This window comes from Trypanosoma brucei, chromosome 10, assembly GCF_000210295.1.
Source record: "Trypanosoma brucei gambiense DAL972 chromosome 10, complete sequence".
Classification (NCBI taxonomy): domain Eukaryota; phylum Euglenozoa; class Kinetoplastea; order Trypanosomatida; family Trypanosomatidae; genus Trypanosoma; species Trypanosoma brucei.
The window spans coordinates 2,804,360-2,818,057 of NC_026743.1; the positions used below are offsets into that span (position 1 = coordinate 2,804,360).

The 13,698-nt window shown below is 42.1% G+C and overlaps 10 protein-coding genes across 10 annotated transcripts; 8 read left to right on the top strand and 2 right to left on the bottom strand.

Moving 5' to 3' along the window:
- Window positions 1–180: 180 nt before the first annotated feature.
- TbgDal_X14430 (syntaxin, putative) lies at window positions 181–1,038 on the top strand (the record flags this gene model as incomplete). Its single annotated transcript, XM_011780307.1, has 1 exon — window positions 181–1,038. One exon carries the CDS (start codon window positions 181–183, stop codon window positions 1,036–1,038), a length of 858 nt encoding a protein of 285 aa, XP_011778609.1.
- Window positions 1,039–1,357: 319 nt separating this feature from the next.
- On the top strand, window positions 1,358–2,005 carry TbgDal_X14440 (hypothetical protein, conserved; the record flags this gene model as incomplete). Its single annotated transcript, XM_011780308.1, has 1 exon — window positions 1,358–2,005. The coding sequence occupies one exon, from the start codon at window positions 1,358–1,360 to the stop codon at window positions 2,003–2,005; it is 648 nt and encodes a 215-aa protein (XP_011778610.1).
- Window positions 2,006–2,533: 528 nt separating this feature from the next.
- On the top strand, window positions 2,534–2,833 carry TbgDal_X14450 (hypothetical protein, conserved; the record flags this gene model as incomplete). Its single annotated transcript, XM_011780309.1, has 1 exon — window positions 2,534–2,833. One exon carries the CDS (start codon window positions 2,534–2,536, stop codon window positions 2,831–2,833), a length of 300 nt encoding a protein of 99 aa, XP_011778611.1.
- An 896-nt stretch (window positions 2,834–3,729) lies between these two features.
- Window positions 3,730–4,161, top strand: TbgDal_X14460 (hypothetical protein, conserved; the record flags this gene model as incomplete). The annotated part of the gene is made up of 1 exon (XM_011780310.1): window positions 3,730–4,161. The coding sequence occupies one exon, from the start codon at window positions 3,730–3,732 to the stop codon at window positions 4,159–4,161; it is 432 nt and encodes a 143-aa protein (XP_011778612.1).
- Window positions 4,162–4,699: 538 nt separating this feature from the next.
- TbgDal_X14470 (DNA repair protein, putative) lies at window positions 4,700–5,839 on the top strand (the record flags this gene model as incomplete). The annotated part of the gene is made up of 1 exon (XM_011780311.1): window positions 4,700–5,839. One exon carries the CDS (start codon window positions 4,700–4,702, stop codon window positions 5,837–5,839), a length of 1,140 nt encoding a protein of 379 aa, XP_011778613.1.
- A 311-nt stretch (window positions 5,840–6,150) lies between these two features.
- On the top strand, window positions 6,151–6,903 carry TbgDal_X14480 (T. brucei spp.-specific protein; the record flags this gene model as incomplete). The annotated part of the gene is made up of 1 exon (XM_011780312.1): window positions 6,151–6,903. One exon carries the CDS (start codon window positions 6,151–6,153, stop codon window positions 6,901–6,903), a length of 753 nt encoding a protein of 250 aa, XP_011778614.1.
- A 233-nt stretch (window positions 6,904–7,136) lies between these two features.
- TbgDal_X14490 (hypothetical protein, unlikely) lies at window positions 7,137–7,460 on the bottom strand (the record flags this gene model as incomplete). Its single annotated transcript, XM_011780313.1, has 1 exon — window positions 7,137–7,460. One exon carries the CDS (start codon window positions 7,458–7,460, stop codon window positions 7,137–7,139), a length of 324 nt encoding a protein of 107 aa, XP_011778615.1.
- Window positions 7,461–9,403: 1,943 nt separating this feature from the next.
- Window positions 9,404–9,727, bottom strand: TbgDal_X14500 (hypothetical protein, unlikely; the record flags this gene model as incomplete). The annotated part of the gene is made up of 1 exon (XM_011780314.1): window positions 9,404–9,727. One exon carries the CDS (start codon window positions 9,725–9,727, stop codon window positions 9,404–9,406), a length of 324 nt encoding a protein of 107 aa, XP_011778616.1.
- Window positions 9,728–10,693: 966 nt separating this feature from the next.
- On the top strand, window positions 10,694–11,935 carry TbgDal_X14510 (protein kinase, putative; the record flags this gene model as incomplete). Its single annotated transcript, XM_011780315.1, has 1 exon — window positions 10,694–11,935. One exon carries the CDS (start codon window positions 10,694–10,696, stop codon window positions 11,933–11,935), a length of 1,242 nt encoding a protein of 413 aa, XP_011778617.1.
- A 626-nt stretch (window positions 11,936–12,561) lies between these two features.
- TbgDal_X14520 (hypothetical protein, unlikely) lies at window positions 12,562–12,930 on the top strand (the record flags this gene model as incomplete). The annotated part of the gene is made up of 1 exon (XM_011780316.1): window positions 12,562–12,930. One exon carries the CDS (start codon window positions 12,562–12,564, stop codon window positions 12,928–12,930), a length of 369 nt encoding a protein of 122 aa, XP_011778618.1.
- Window positions 12,931–13,698: the final 768 nt, after the last annotated feature.

Consider the following 13,698-nt stretch of genomic DNA (forward strand, 5'->3'; position numbering starts at 1 on the left):
CCAACCTGTTATCTCCTTTATCTTCCTCTTTCTCCGTTATGTTATACGCATCAACGTTTTCTTTTTAAATCTACTCCTTCTATTTCTGTTTCTACTTCTTTATTATTATTATTCTCGTGACATTGTCTTCACTGTTGTTTCACACCCCCGAAATCGTTGTATTTTGAATACCAGCTTTCCATGGATACTTCCTCGGAGCTGTTTATTAGAGACAGATTTTCCGAGTTTGTATGCAAACGCAATGCATTATGCGGTAGCGGGGTTCAATCATTGCCATATGTATCATCAATTGCGGTTGATTCAAATGTCGAAACCGTTGGTTGTGGTAACCCTCCCTGGTGTCGTGCAGTGGAGGGATTTTCTGCACTTGAGCGAACTGTTCGGGAGAAGCTGAAACGTCTCTTCGAGCGACAATACGAGTTTCTTCAACCCAAATTTGTGTCCGATGAGGAGGAGGAGAACATGAAGCAGGGAGAAATTGGCAAGGAGGCGCAAGAGGTGCAGAAACTGTTGAAAGAATTAGAACGGATGGTTTCAGGATGTGACCTCCACCGACGCGCGCCCAGTGAGGATGAGCGAAGGGTTTCTTGTAATGTCAAGAGATACCTCTCGCTTCATCTCTTGGAACTTACTCAAATGTTCAGGGGAGGGCAAATATTATTCGCAACAAAGTTGAAGCAGCGAGAAGAGAAGGTGAATCGATATAAGTTGATTGGCTCACCGGAGGCACACAGGCGGATGGAGCAGGAAGATCGAATAACGCACTATCTCGAAAAGGGTTATACGCAAACAGATATTAAAGAGCTTCTACTCGAGGATGAGCGTGAGCAGCGCGTCGGTCGAGAAATTAGCGAAATCGTCGAAAGCATTAAGGAACTTCATACCGTGTTTGAGGGCCTTAACTCGTTGGTAGTTGACCAGGGTTCTGCCTTAGACCGTATTGATGTTGCCATTCAACAGACGAGAACTAGTGTGGCTGATGGCGTCACTATGTTGAAAGACGCACGAAACAATTCGAGCAGTTGTACACTAATGTAAGCGCACCGGTCGAAGCATACAGTTTTTTTCACCCCCTTTCGCGGGCATATCTATTGTTATCATCACCTCACTTCCTCCGTTCTTTGTGGTTGCCGCTGGTAACTGGTATATTATTTGTGGGTTTCGTATAGTTTCTGTTATGGAGATCTAAATTAGTGAGGCAGTATGGTATGGGATCGCGCAGCCCTTGTGTGGATGCTCTCTTGCTCTTGCATGATTCCCCAATTTCCCTGTGTTTCGTTACCACTCTCTCGTGAGACGCATTTTTTATTTTTCGTTTGTTGCGGTACAAAAGATATTAAGGCAAAAAAGAGTGTATATGCGTCCGTTAACGGAGGAAGAGACAAAAAAGCTGTTTGACAAGCTTGCACAATACATTGGTCCGAACACTGCCCACCTGCTTCAGCAGAAGGGAACCAAATCGGCTGGTGTTGCTCCTTTCAACAATGGCAAGACCACCGGCAATAATGGGAGCAACGATGATGATGATGGTGATGACGGCGAAGAGCAAAACTCGCAGCAGACTTATGTCTTCCGTTTGCACAAGAACCGTATTTGGTACATGCCACTGAGGCTGGCCAAACTCGCAAGTTGCGTGGCGAAGTCCAACTTAATGGGAATTGGTGTTCTCTTCGCTAAGGTCACGCACCACGGTCATGTGCGACTGCAGGTAACGGCGTTAGAATATATTGCACAGTACTCTCTCTTTAAAGTATGGTTGAAACCAAGTCAAGAGCAGAAGTTTCTGTATGGTGGCCACGTCACGCGTGCCGGTTTGGGTCGTATTACAGAAGCAACACCGCGACATCAAAAAGTGGCTGTCTTTTCTATGGGCGATGTACCCCTCGGTTTTGGTGTGGCAGCGCTTGGGACGTTGGAGTGCAGGCGGTGTGAGATGAACAGCACCGTATTATTTCATGAAGCTGATGTTGGCGAGTACTTGCGTAACGAGGCACGCTTGACGTAGCATACCTGTCCGGAGAAGTGAAGAAGAGAAAATAAGTAATACGTGTAACATTTTTTAAGCGCTGTGGGGCCTCTCCCCATCTCCCCCTTTCTCTACCTCTATAAAAATAGGAGGAGAAGCTGTGGTGTACTCTCCGTTGTGATCAAGTGATTTTTGACTTCCACGCACCATTATTTAGAAGCGGCACTTTTCCCTTTCTCTTTTTGGTATTCCCTTCTTTTCAGCCACACGCACGTTGTATTAATTCGAACTCTCCGTTAGTCATTGTGGTTGCCTTCTGTGTTTACCAGTTGAAGAAGTTGGTATATTTATTTATTGGTGTAAGTGCACTCCGCAGTGTGCCCTTGGCGGTGTGCTACATATCGTGGGAGAGTTACGAAGGTCCGAAGAAAACATCTGGAAGGAGATCACAAAATAAAAAAAAGGGGGGGAGGTCAAAAGGAAGCTTGAAAGGTTAGTTTATTCTCCAGTTGCATCCGACGTAACGAGGGAAGAGAGGAGTGCTCACTTTTCTACTCTGTAATACCGATGACAAACACCGTCAAACACTCAATGGCACGTCTACGCGCGAAGATGTTAGGTGCGGCAAAAATGTTCCCAGATTATAATTTCCGGCATTATTTTGTGCAACACGTTAAGGATCAGTTTGTGGCGATGGAAAAATGGGGTGTGGAGGAGCAACGCCGGTTTCTTAGGCAAGAGGGCGCAAAGAAACTGAGCGAAATGAGGCGTATGGCACTTGTGAACCGTATGTACTCCTCCCAACCCGTGTTTCTGGACGAGCGGGCGGTTTCTAAACCTTCCGTGACGCAAGGAGAAGAAGAGTAACGGGATGTAATGACATTGTCGTGGTTGCATAAGGAATCGTCCGTTGATACCACTTAACTCTTACGGGGCGGCACAAAAATTGGCATGTTGCACTCCATTTCCGGGGGTGGGGGGTGATTACACAATACATAAATGCTTGTTTTCATGCATTTGAAACCTTCAGCTGAGCGCGGATCGGGCGTCGTGTTGCAGATTTCTTTTTTTTTTTTTTGTACCACATGACTGCCGCACTTTTCTCCCCGTCAGTCCCCAATTTCGTGTAATACAAAAACACTTATGCCTTAACCACAGTTACAACAAGCGATGCACGTAGGAGTGAGATGTTGAAGTTCCCGTGTACATCATTGCATTCACCCGTGTATGGGTGTGACGGCGGCTTTGCAGGTCGTCAACTGGTTCTCACGCGGGTTGTCCATCTTTTTTTATCTTTTTGATTTAGTGCGATGACTGTGATTAGAACCTGGTCAAAAGGAAGGACTCAGCGGTAGTGTTCTGTACCGCATCGCTCTGACCACAGATTCCTCCTCGTGGTACAAAGCGAATGAAAAACGAACGGAGTTACCTGTGGGGATTTCTTCTTAATCTGTATCGTTTTATCCTTACTTTTTTGATTCCTTCATAATTCCTACTTTCGACCTTGTTTGTTGGCCCCGCATTCATACTTGGGCTAAAGTTTGGGTGTTAATCCTTGCTTTTCTCCACACGAACTCACACATGCGAGGAAAGAGCGCTAGGCGCAAGTAGACAAGCAATTCACACGAACATATATATATATATATATTTTTATATACTACATTCAACTGCAGTTGTTGCGACGGGGCGGCATAGTTTCTGGTAGTACTTTGCTCCCATCATTTGAGGGGACATAACCAAACACACGTGGCGCGTTCAAATAAATGTTACTCGATTTCATTTTCAGTCACCTGCGGGATATGGTTCTTTGGGTAGTTATTTTCTCACTCGCTGGTGCGGAACTGGAAAACTACAGCACGGTGATCAGCAATGTGGCATTCAGTGCACTACTGAGTTTCACTATGCCGATGCAGTTGGCGGAGCTGCGCTCAATGCTGCTGGAATTAGTATTGGGCCCGGACGACGATGGAAAAGTTGAACGAAATAAGGAAGCAGATGTGGAGGGAAGCCGCAAGTTGAAGGAGATGCTCATGCTCTTGGGTGCCATTATTCTTGGTGCAGTTGTTACGCAGTTGGATTGGGCGGTGTGGTTTCAGCGCTGGCCTCTCCCTTCTGTTGTGTTGTACTCCATTGTTCGTGCGCTGCTGTATTACTCCGGCAAGACACCAGAGAAGGTTGATGAAAAGGTGGAATAAATACAACAGATAAATACGCATTGCGCATAATTTGCTTAAAAGAAATAGCGGTAACAGTAAAACGTACTCCTCTTTCATTTTAAAAAATAATAATGGGAAAGTCGGGAAGGGTGCGGTGGGGCACAAAATTACAGTGAGATTTTCCTGTCATAATATAGATCTTGCATTTACTTCATTACGAGGTTCTTGGGTGCGCTGACTAGCGTTACATGTGTTGTGTCGACGTCATTAATCGTCTTCATTGCCATCCATTTATTCTCCTTCCATTTCTACTCCGCGTCTACTCAGTTTGTAACTGAACCAATAGTTCGAGCACCGCGGAAGGAAACCACATACCGGATCCAAAGTTGTAGAGACCCAACTGCTCGGTGATCGAAGGTAATATTGAATGCTTTGCGTGCATAGTCAACCCGTGAGACGGACCACCAGCTTATAAGAACGAGTTGGGATAGGGGGAGGATAGAGTAGTAGTATTACAGAGAAGAAGCAGTAACGCTGAAGCTTTTGAATGTCTGTGTGTCCTCCACCATGGACTGGGATGACGGCGGAGGAGATTTCACAGAGGCTTGCGCTACTCACTTCGCAAACTATTTTACAGCATGACCTGAACCGTAGTTTCACACAACACGCGGTATTTTCAACTGGCTCAGAGGAACTTGACCGGTTGTTGCCCGACGGCGGGATGACGTGCGGGACAGTCCTGGAGGTGTTTGGTCCGCCATCAGGAGGGAAATCCCGCCTTGTCCGCCGCATGATATCTTCATTTGCAGCACAGGGTGCGTTAGAGTGGACGACTAGAGGGGTTGATGTGGGAATATGCGACGGCAGCCCATCGAAGGGACTGGAGGTACAGCAAGAATGTCTGAGGGCGAGAGCAGAGGAATGTTGCAGACCACGTGAGTGGTGTGTTTTCTACGTCTTGTCTGACCCGTCCTCTCTCAATCCCCGTCATTTGCGGGAAGAACTCGAAAAAGCCCTCCAGCGTGCAATGTTGTGTGATGTGCACTGCGAGGGTGAGATTGAAAGGCTCCTCGATGACATCATAGGAAGGGTACAAGTGGTGAACTTCGCAACCCTAAATGACCTTTTAAACTTCTTCCGTTTTCTGTACCACGAGGAGTATCCGTCGTCTATGCATCATGCTAACCAACGCCGCGCGTTGGTCGTTATCGACAGTGTTGCTCGCCTTTGGGATCACCCGACATGTGGAGCAACAAAGCATGCGCGGCACTGGGCGGCGGCTGAACTGGTGCGTGAGTTGCGCAATGTTATTATGCTTGGGAACGGTTGGCGTGGTGAGTATTGTGGTAACATTGACTCGCATCACTTAGATACCGAAGCTGGGAACGTTTTTTGTAGCGTCCAGGCTGCCAATATGGGTACCTCTGTTGGTGGTAGTGTGGCGGTTGTTCTCGTTAACGGGTGCACGAACACGCGTTACTGCCACACCGTTGTTGGACCTTTGGGGGTGCCCTTGTGGTTGGCAGCTGCAGCGGATATTCGTCTTTTCATTGAACCCACATCAACTTCGGGTGATTATCCGCCCACTACCGGCGAGGATGACGATGGCATGTTATGCACTCACCAATACGGGGCTGCAAAACACGTATTGGCGGTGCGTGTAGCGAAGGGCAGTGGTTCCTCGGCTCCCCGCGTGGGAAACATCTTTTTACCCTGATAAGGCGGTTTCCGTCTACATTTCTTTACAAATGTGTGCAGTTCCCTTCATCGTAGTACTGCAGCCAGTGGCGAAGCGCTAGTTTGATACACTGTGCTTTGTGTTTATTTCCTTGAAGCGATACTCTCGCAACTGTTGTTAAGGATTTTCATCACCTTTCTTGCGCGACCAACGATAGGTATTACTTTTTGAACAGCTGTTAGGTACTTTGGTGCGCAGGACGAAGCGAAGAAAAACAAACAAACAAACAAACTAGAACATAATTCCGTTAGACAACCGATAATTTGTAGTTACTTTCATTTGTGGTTCTGATGTTAACTATCCGTGTCGGTAACCTACCAGTTTGCCTTTGCTCAAACTTGCGCAACACGTTCAACCCGACTTATGCCTTCGGGGTTAAGAGGAATGACGGCACGGTGGCACTTCTCGACGGGAAAAGTGGCCACCTACTGCTCCCATTTGATGCGGAGGGGAACATTATCGTCACTCCTGGGGCGGATTACCAACTTGTTTTCTTGTCCAACGATTCAACTTCATCCACTGTTCACACAACACAGGGCCTGGGAAAAGGAGGCACAAACAAAACTAGTCATGATTTCGAGCTTACAAAGGCCCTTGCAAAGGATGGTTCAATTCACCGGGAGAAGAGGCGTTTAGACGATGGGCGAGCCACCAGTCGTGAGAGGTTTCACAAGGGAAATGCACACTACTCAGTGAGTGATTCTAAACCCACGAAGAGGCGTAAAAGAGATCATTCCGTAGACAAGGATGCAGTTGTCGAGGCCGAATTCGGTTCTCAATCGATTAATAAAAAGGAGAGGAGTGTTAAGGCATCTCGTAAAGACTCTAACAGGGAAGATTCTGACGATCCCGATGATATTCCGATATTCTGCACGTTAGCCGGAAAGCCAACTCCCGCACCCATTTCATCAAATCACACCCCAACAGTTTCTCCCGCTCCGAAGGAAGTTTACCTCGTTGATAATTTTGATCCCACCACGAGACCGGCACATTCTGAGGAAGGGGCTCTCGATAGTTCCGCGACGGAGCTCATTTCTTCATAGACAAAAAAAAAAAAAAGACCCGCCTCTCAAGCCAAACGGTTGTGTTGGTTTTATTTTGTAAGTTGTGGTTGTCATAGTTGGGATATTGCGTTTTCAGGCGAGGTGGGTGATAAAGAAAAGGGGGAGATTTTGTAATTTCAAATAAAGTTTCGAGAGCGTTACGGGTGGTTAACATAGAAAGAAAAAAAGGGGAGAGAATGAATGCACTACTAAAAAGAATCAGAAGTAAAGAGCTAAAGCGCAAATGATAAAAGTCGCCCGTGTACAATCTGTTTTTTTTTCCAAACACAGATGTGGAATATGGTAAGAGGGTTTTTCTTTCCTTTTTTTTTTTCGTCTCGCGACTGCGACAACGGATCGATAATAAGATATGCGGAACTAGCAGTAGAGAAGGCAAATGTCGGAAGAAAAGTGAGAGTGTAAACAAAAAAAGAGGGCTTTAAAAAAAAAAACAGATAAAAATATAATAAACAAGGAAATGTAAAAAAAAAAAAGAAAAAAACAAACAGAGGGAACAAAAGTGAACCTAAAGAAAAGTTGAAAGGGAAATGTGACATTTTACAAGTTCCGAGTTCTGCAGAGCAACAAATGCTCAGACTCCCTTCGGCATGCGCTCAAACATTCACGAATCGTTGTTACGTTTTTGCTGGCTTTCTCCCGTCGCTTTTTCATTTTGTTTAGTTATATTGTTGGTATTTCTTTTTTTTTTCTATAGCTATTTAGACTTTCTTATTATTGCGCGTTAGAAAGTTTTTTTTTCCACCACCCAGACACATCTTTCGCTTTTCTTTTTCTTTTATTTATTTTACACCTTTTCATCAGATACGTATATATATATATATATATATATATAGTTCCCCGTTAATTTTCTTTTTCTTTTTTGTTATTCGAAATAGTTATATGATAATGTGATATGCTTAAAATAAAAGAAAAAAAGTAGATCCACAAATTTAAAATTTAATTTAACTATGATTGTCGTTTTTATCTTGTGTTGATAAAAACGGGGGTCGGATGGTGTTTGCGTTTTTGTATATGCCGAATAAAACTGCAGAATATATTTATATAAAATATTTATAGTAACAAATTAACGACTTTTCATCTCACTTCCTCCGATTCTTTTCGCTTTTTTTTTCGCTGTCTCGTTATTTATTTACTCATTTACTTTTTTTTTTTTTTCCCTCTCTCCCCTCCCTCCCCTACCCCCTTTCGTATAAAAATATAAATATATTTATAAATGTGTTAGTCTCTGCGTTTCTTTTTATTACTTTCTCTGTTTTATTTTTCATCTTTCGATGTTTTGGCGTGCAGCTGTAGGGTTTGTGTTTTTTTTTTATTATCATTAAACTTAATCACTATTCTTATTTTTGTATTTTCTTTTAATATATATATATATATATGTTTTAGCTACTAGTGGCTTGCTTTTCTACGTTTCTTTTTGTTTTTTTTATTTATGAGTCGGGGCGAAGGAAGCGGTGCCTTTCCTTCATTTTACCTCTGAGTTATTAATTTTTTTTCTCCATTTTCCCCCTGCTCTCCGCCTGCCATCAGGATCTGGTTTATTATTTTAATTTTCAGCACCATCATCACCGCTATTCCCTTCTTTTTTCTTTTTTTTCTTTTGACATTTTGTCATATTTTTGTTGTTTTTGTTGTTAAAAATATGATTTGGCTTTCATGTGTGTCGGCTTCGGTTTCGTAATGAATGCATTACAACATAACCTTCTTATTGCTTTTCATGCTGGCGTTTGTTTCATTTTGTTTCTTTTTTTTTTTTATTTTTCCTGTGTCGACCTCAATATCCAACCGTCATGTTGCACCTGAGTGGTGGATGAGGAACAGGACGGTAACAAACAGATAAAAAATAAAAATTAAAATCAACTTCAAAACTTTGTTGAGTTCCCGTTGATGTTTATAAAAATGAATGATGATGATGATAATAATAATAATGATAACAAATGCTGTCGCTCTTGTTGTTAATATAACCATTTTTGTTATTGTTAAATTGTTAAGAGGTCAACGATGAGGCAGTGGATGATTTTTATTCATATGGACAAATTAAGTTGTTAAAAGTGGCGCCAATTGAAAGTGATTTGAAGGTGTGAAGTAAAGAAAAAGAGAAACAACAGCGGTAATAAATACCATTTTTTTCTTTTAAAAAAGAAAAAAAAAGGTACATACGACATCTGAAAAGGGGGAAGGCATAATCATGATATCAGTAATAATATTAATATTACCAACAAGGCAAGAAGCAGGGAAACAAAGGGAGAGAAGGGAGAGGAGAAACATACAAAAGGAAAAAAAAAGATAATAATAATAATAATAATAATAATAATAACAATCACAATAATAATTATTATGTGATGTCTCCGCTTCCTTCTCCGCATTCTCCTTAAATGACACAACCCCTTTATAAAAGGGGGAAAAGAAAGAAAAGAAGAATGGTAATTGTGTTTATGTATGTGTGTTTATGAGTTGGAGGGAGGGAGGGGAAAGCGGTATATCAAATGAATAAAATGACAAACCGAAACCGAACCAAAACGAAGGAGGAACGTAAAAAAAAAAAAGAAAAGGAGGAGAAATGACAGTAAAGATATGGAGTGTAATAAAACTGAATAGAATGAAACAGAGAGCAAGGAAAAAGAAAAGGAAAGGAAAAAAGACAGATTGGTAAGGACGACATTTGTTTTGAGGAGCGGCGGGGGGAAATAGCGTGAAAAAGAGAAAAAGAAAAAAGAAAAGGGAGCGAGGCGAGTGTTGAAGTGAAATACTGTGGGGTATTTTTGGACACCACGAATGAAACAAAAAGATATGTACACTCAAACATGGAAAAAAAAAGACAAATACATTAAATATGAGGAATACAGAATAGAAGAGATGAATAGAAGATGCGTATCCGAGTGCTCATGACTGGTACGACATTTACATGTTTTGTTTTGTCTTTTTTTAAAAAAATAAATAAATAAATAAATAAATAAATATATATATTCATGTGGTTGGAATGTATATGGAGTGATGTGGAGGTGTAGTGGTAGTCATGCAGATGGCGAATGCTCACCCGCAGCAACTGTAATTTGTCTTATGTTTTTACTTTGTTCCTCTTTCATCCTTTTAATTTTTTGGCGAATTCAAGAAGGTGAGGGCGAAGGGAAACAAACAGCAGGAAATGGGGTGAATTTTGTTGAAAGAAAAAAAAAGTGAATAAAAAGAAGGTAGTGATGCTTACCACTATATATCAGGTTCTTTGCGTCTGATTCAATAGAAGAAACGGAGAGAAAATTGTGTACAATGTATAATTGCTTTGCATTTTTTATACGCACGCGTGATAACTTGTAGTGCCTCCCCCCTATTCTCTTTTTTTCCTTTAAAAACACAACTCTCTGAACTTAAAAGGGGAAGAGTAGAGACGGAAGCGAGTGCGGAGGCGGATGGTTTTAACATCTAAATACCGTTACTCATATTACTTGTGTGAATGACTTCGCTTTTTTTTTTTTGTAAAAAATATTTCTCCACCTGAGTTGTAAGTCCATGATGGAACAACGCGCGAGGTGAAAGGAACAGAGAGGAAGAAAGATAGAGTGGCGGAAACGGACGGTCTTATGATTGTTTCTTTTCCGACGAGTCTTTCACATTAATTCAATCAAATATGCATAACTGAGTTCTCTCTCTTTTTTTTCTTTTTTTCTTTACTTTTCTTAATTCTCCTTCTCCTCTTTCTTCCTTTACAATTTATTATTTTTCTTTGTTTTTGCATCCATTTCACAGGGATAGGATTACGCTTTAATTATTAATCATGAACCGTAGTTCGAGGAACCTTGCAGAGATGCAGGATGAGATCAACCAGTTGGACGACCGTTACAAACTTGAAAAGATAATTGGTGCGGGATCCTATGGTGTCGTCATCCGCGCGAGGGATACCACAACAAACGACCTAGTGGCCATTAAACGCGTCAATAAGGAAATATTCGAGGAAATAATCCTTGCAAAACGTATTCTTCGCGAAATCAAGCTGTTGGCACACTTTCACCACGATAATATCATTGGACTCCGTAACCTCATCACCCCGGCCGACCGCGACAACTATGATTACTTTTATATTGTCATGGATGTAATGGAGACCGACCTGAAGCAAGTGCTCCGAACTGGCCAAAGTCTCACGGAAGGTCACATACAATATTTCATTTATCAAATCTTACATGCCCTAAACTTCATCCATTCTTCAGGTGTTATTCATCGAGACATCACCCCGGCCAACATTTTAGTCAATAAAAATTGTGATTTGAAGATATGCGACTTCGGACTTTCCAAAGAGGAGAGTGATCAAGGGGAGCACATGACAGATTATGTTACCATGCGTTGGTACCGTGCACCGGAGCTGGTGATGGAAGATAAGAGGTATTCCGCACAAATTGATGTGTGGGGAGTTGGAAGTATTCTTGGTGAGTTGCTGGGCGCCCGACCCCTGTTTCAGGGAAAAGACCGTGTGAACCAACTGGACAAAATCATTGATGTTATCGGAACTCCATCTGAAGAGGATATAAATTCCATCGGGTCCACTGCGGCGCAGAAGTATTTAAAAAAGAAGTCATTTCGTCCTGCACCCGATTGGGCCTCCGTATATCCCAGAGCGAGTCCAGAGGCGCTGGACTTATTGCGGCGGATGTTGGTGTTCCATCCAGACAAGCGCATAACTGTCGCTGAAGCATTAAAACATCCCTTCCTTAGGGATCTGTACGAGGAATCCGATGTACAGGTTAGTATCCAGCACTTTAACTTTGATGAAACACAACATAAAACAATTCAGGAGGTAAAGTGGGCGGTGTATGATGAGAGTGTGGCATTTCACAAAAACCACCCCCGGACAGCACCTAGGCCACAACAACAACAACATTCTGCGCAACAACCCGCCGCTGCTGCATCTCTTCCAACTGTTGATATCGCTGGAGAGTGGCGGTCAGCGCAACAAACAATTGAGCGGGGCGAGGAGGAATGTGGTGCGGAGCAGTTCGACAAATATGTGGGCTCCGTTGAGTGATCAAATTCAGTTGTTAAAAGGGCGTCTGCGAAAAAAAGAAAATAATAATAATAGGAAAATGAAATAAACAAAACAAAACAAAAATAACGAACAAGAAAAAGGAAAGGAAAGGAAGGAGGAGGAGGAAAGCTGCAAGAGTGGGTATAAGCACGTGCATGTATGCGTTTGTACGTTTTTTTAAAATTTCGTTTTGTCTCAGGGAAGAGCAGCTTTAATGGGATTTCCTCGGCCTGCTTAGCTGATGCTGCGGCGGCCGTATTACGTGAAGGGATGCTAGAAATATGATATAATACGAAGGCCGAGAGGTATATATTGCGTGCGATGGAATAAAGTGAAGAGAAAGTTGTTGGAGGTGACGGTGCAAAAAATTCAAAGCTATCAAATAAAAACTCATCGGGTAAATGGGAAATAAAAACTTAAACGAAGAGAAACAAAAGAAAAAAGGGTGGAGGGGAACGTAAATAAGAAACAGATAAGCAGCAACTGACAAAAATATGAAGGTAGGGGTGGTGCGAAAAGAAAGGAAAAATTTGCCCGTGTGTGTGTGTATGTGTTTAAAGGAACGGGGGTCAAAAGTAAAATAAATCGAATGAATAATTGGGGAAAAAAAGGAAAGGAGAGGTTAAATGAAACAAAAGGAAGGAAATATGAGCATATGGCTACAAGTATATGATTCTGTCGGTGGAATGAGATGGTTAAGAGGAGTAGAGGAAATAGGGATTCTACGGAAAAGTGAGTTGATGGAACGTATGGTAAAGGACTGCGGTGGGTTTCGTATGGTTTTACTTATGAAAAGAAAGTCATTTTACCCTCCTCCTGCTGTCCCCGACTGGGTTTGTGGGTTTTGTTTTGTTTTGTTTTGCTCCGATATTTCATTCCCTTCCCTTCCCTTCCCTTCCCTTCCCCTCCTAATCTATACGAATTTAGAGGGTGAGCGTTCGGTGTTTGAGGACGTCATGCCACCACTCGTACTTCTGCATGCCACTCACGGATGAATTCTCATGCTCATTTCTTGTGTGTGCGTGGGAAAAGGGCAGGGTAAAGGAGGAATTACTTATTTATTGTATTATTTTATTTTTTTTAAAGGAGAGGAATAGGAAATGGGAAGGTGTGCAGTGAATGGCTCGAGGTGATGAGATAGAATATGATGTTTACCGTGGGTGCTTTTTTTTTTGTTGATTCGTTGGTTGGTTGTTTGATTTATATGTTTCTATACTTATATGTGTGTGCTTGTAGCACCTTCATATTCTGACGTAACATACGCATATTTGATATTTCTTCTTATATTTACTTACATATGTATAGTCCTAAAAATTATTTAAGCAGCGCCAGCAACAAAAAGAATGCTTGACTTCCATCACACATTTTTTCTTTCTTTTTTTCTTTTTTTTTTCTGTTTATGCTTCCATCATTTTTACCATTTTCCCCGTTCTTCAATTGTCGCCGACATTATTATGGTTCCTTTTCATTCTTTTCCCATGTTTGTTTACATTCCCCTTCTCTGGGTTAAGGAATGCTTGGCGCGTGTATTTCAAATAAACAGCATGAAGCTACTTGCCTTCCGTGACTGCCTAGCGTTCTTCCGTCGCTTCGTTTTGTTTGTGTTTTTTTTTCTTTTTTCCTTCTAGGTATTTAATTTCTTTTTTCTTCTTATCTTCCATTCGGTATTTTACATGTTGGTGTTATTATGACGAGGCTTGCTTAGGTGTGTTGCTCCCGTTGCGTTGTGGTGCTCCTTTTTTTTTTTTTTACTTTTTGGTCAC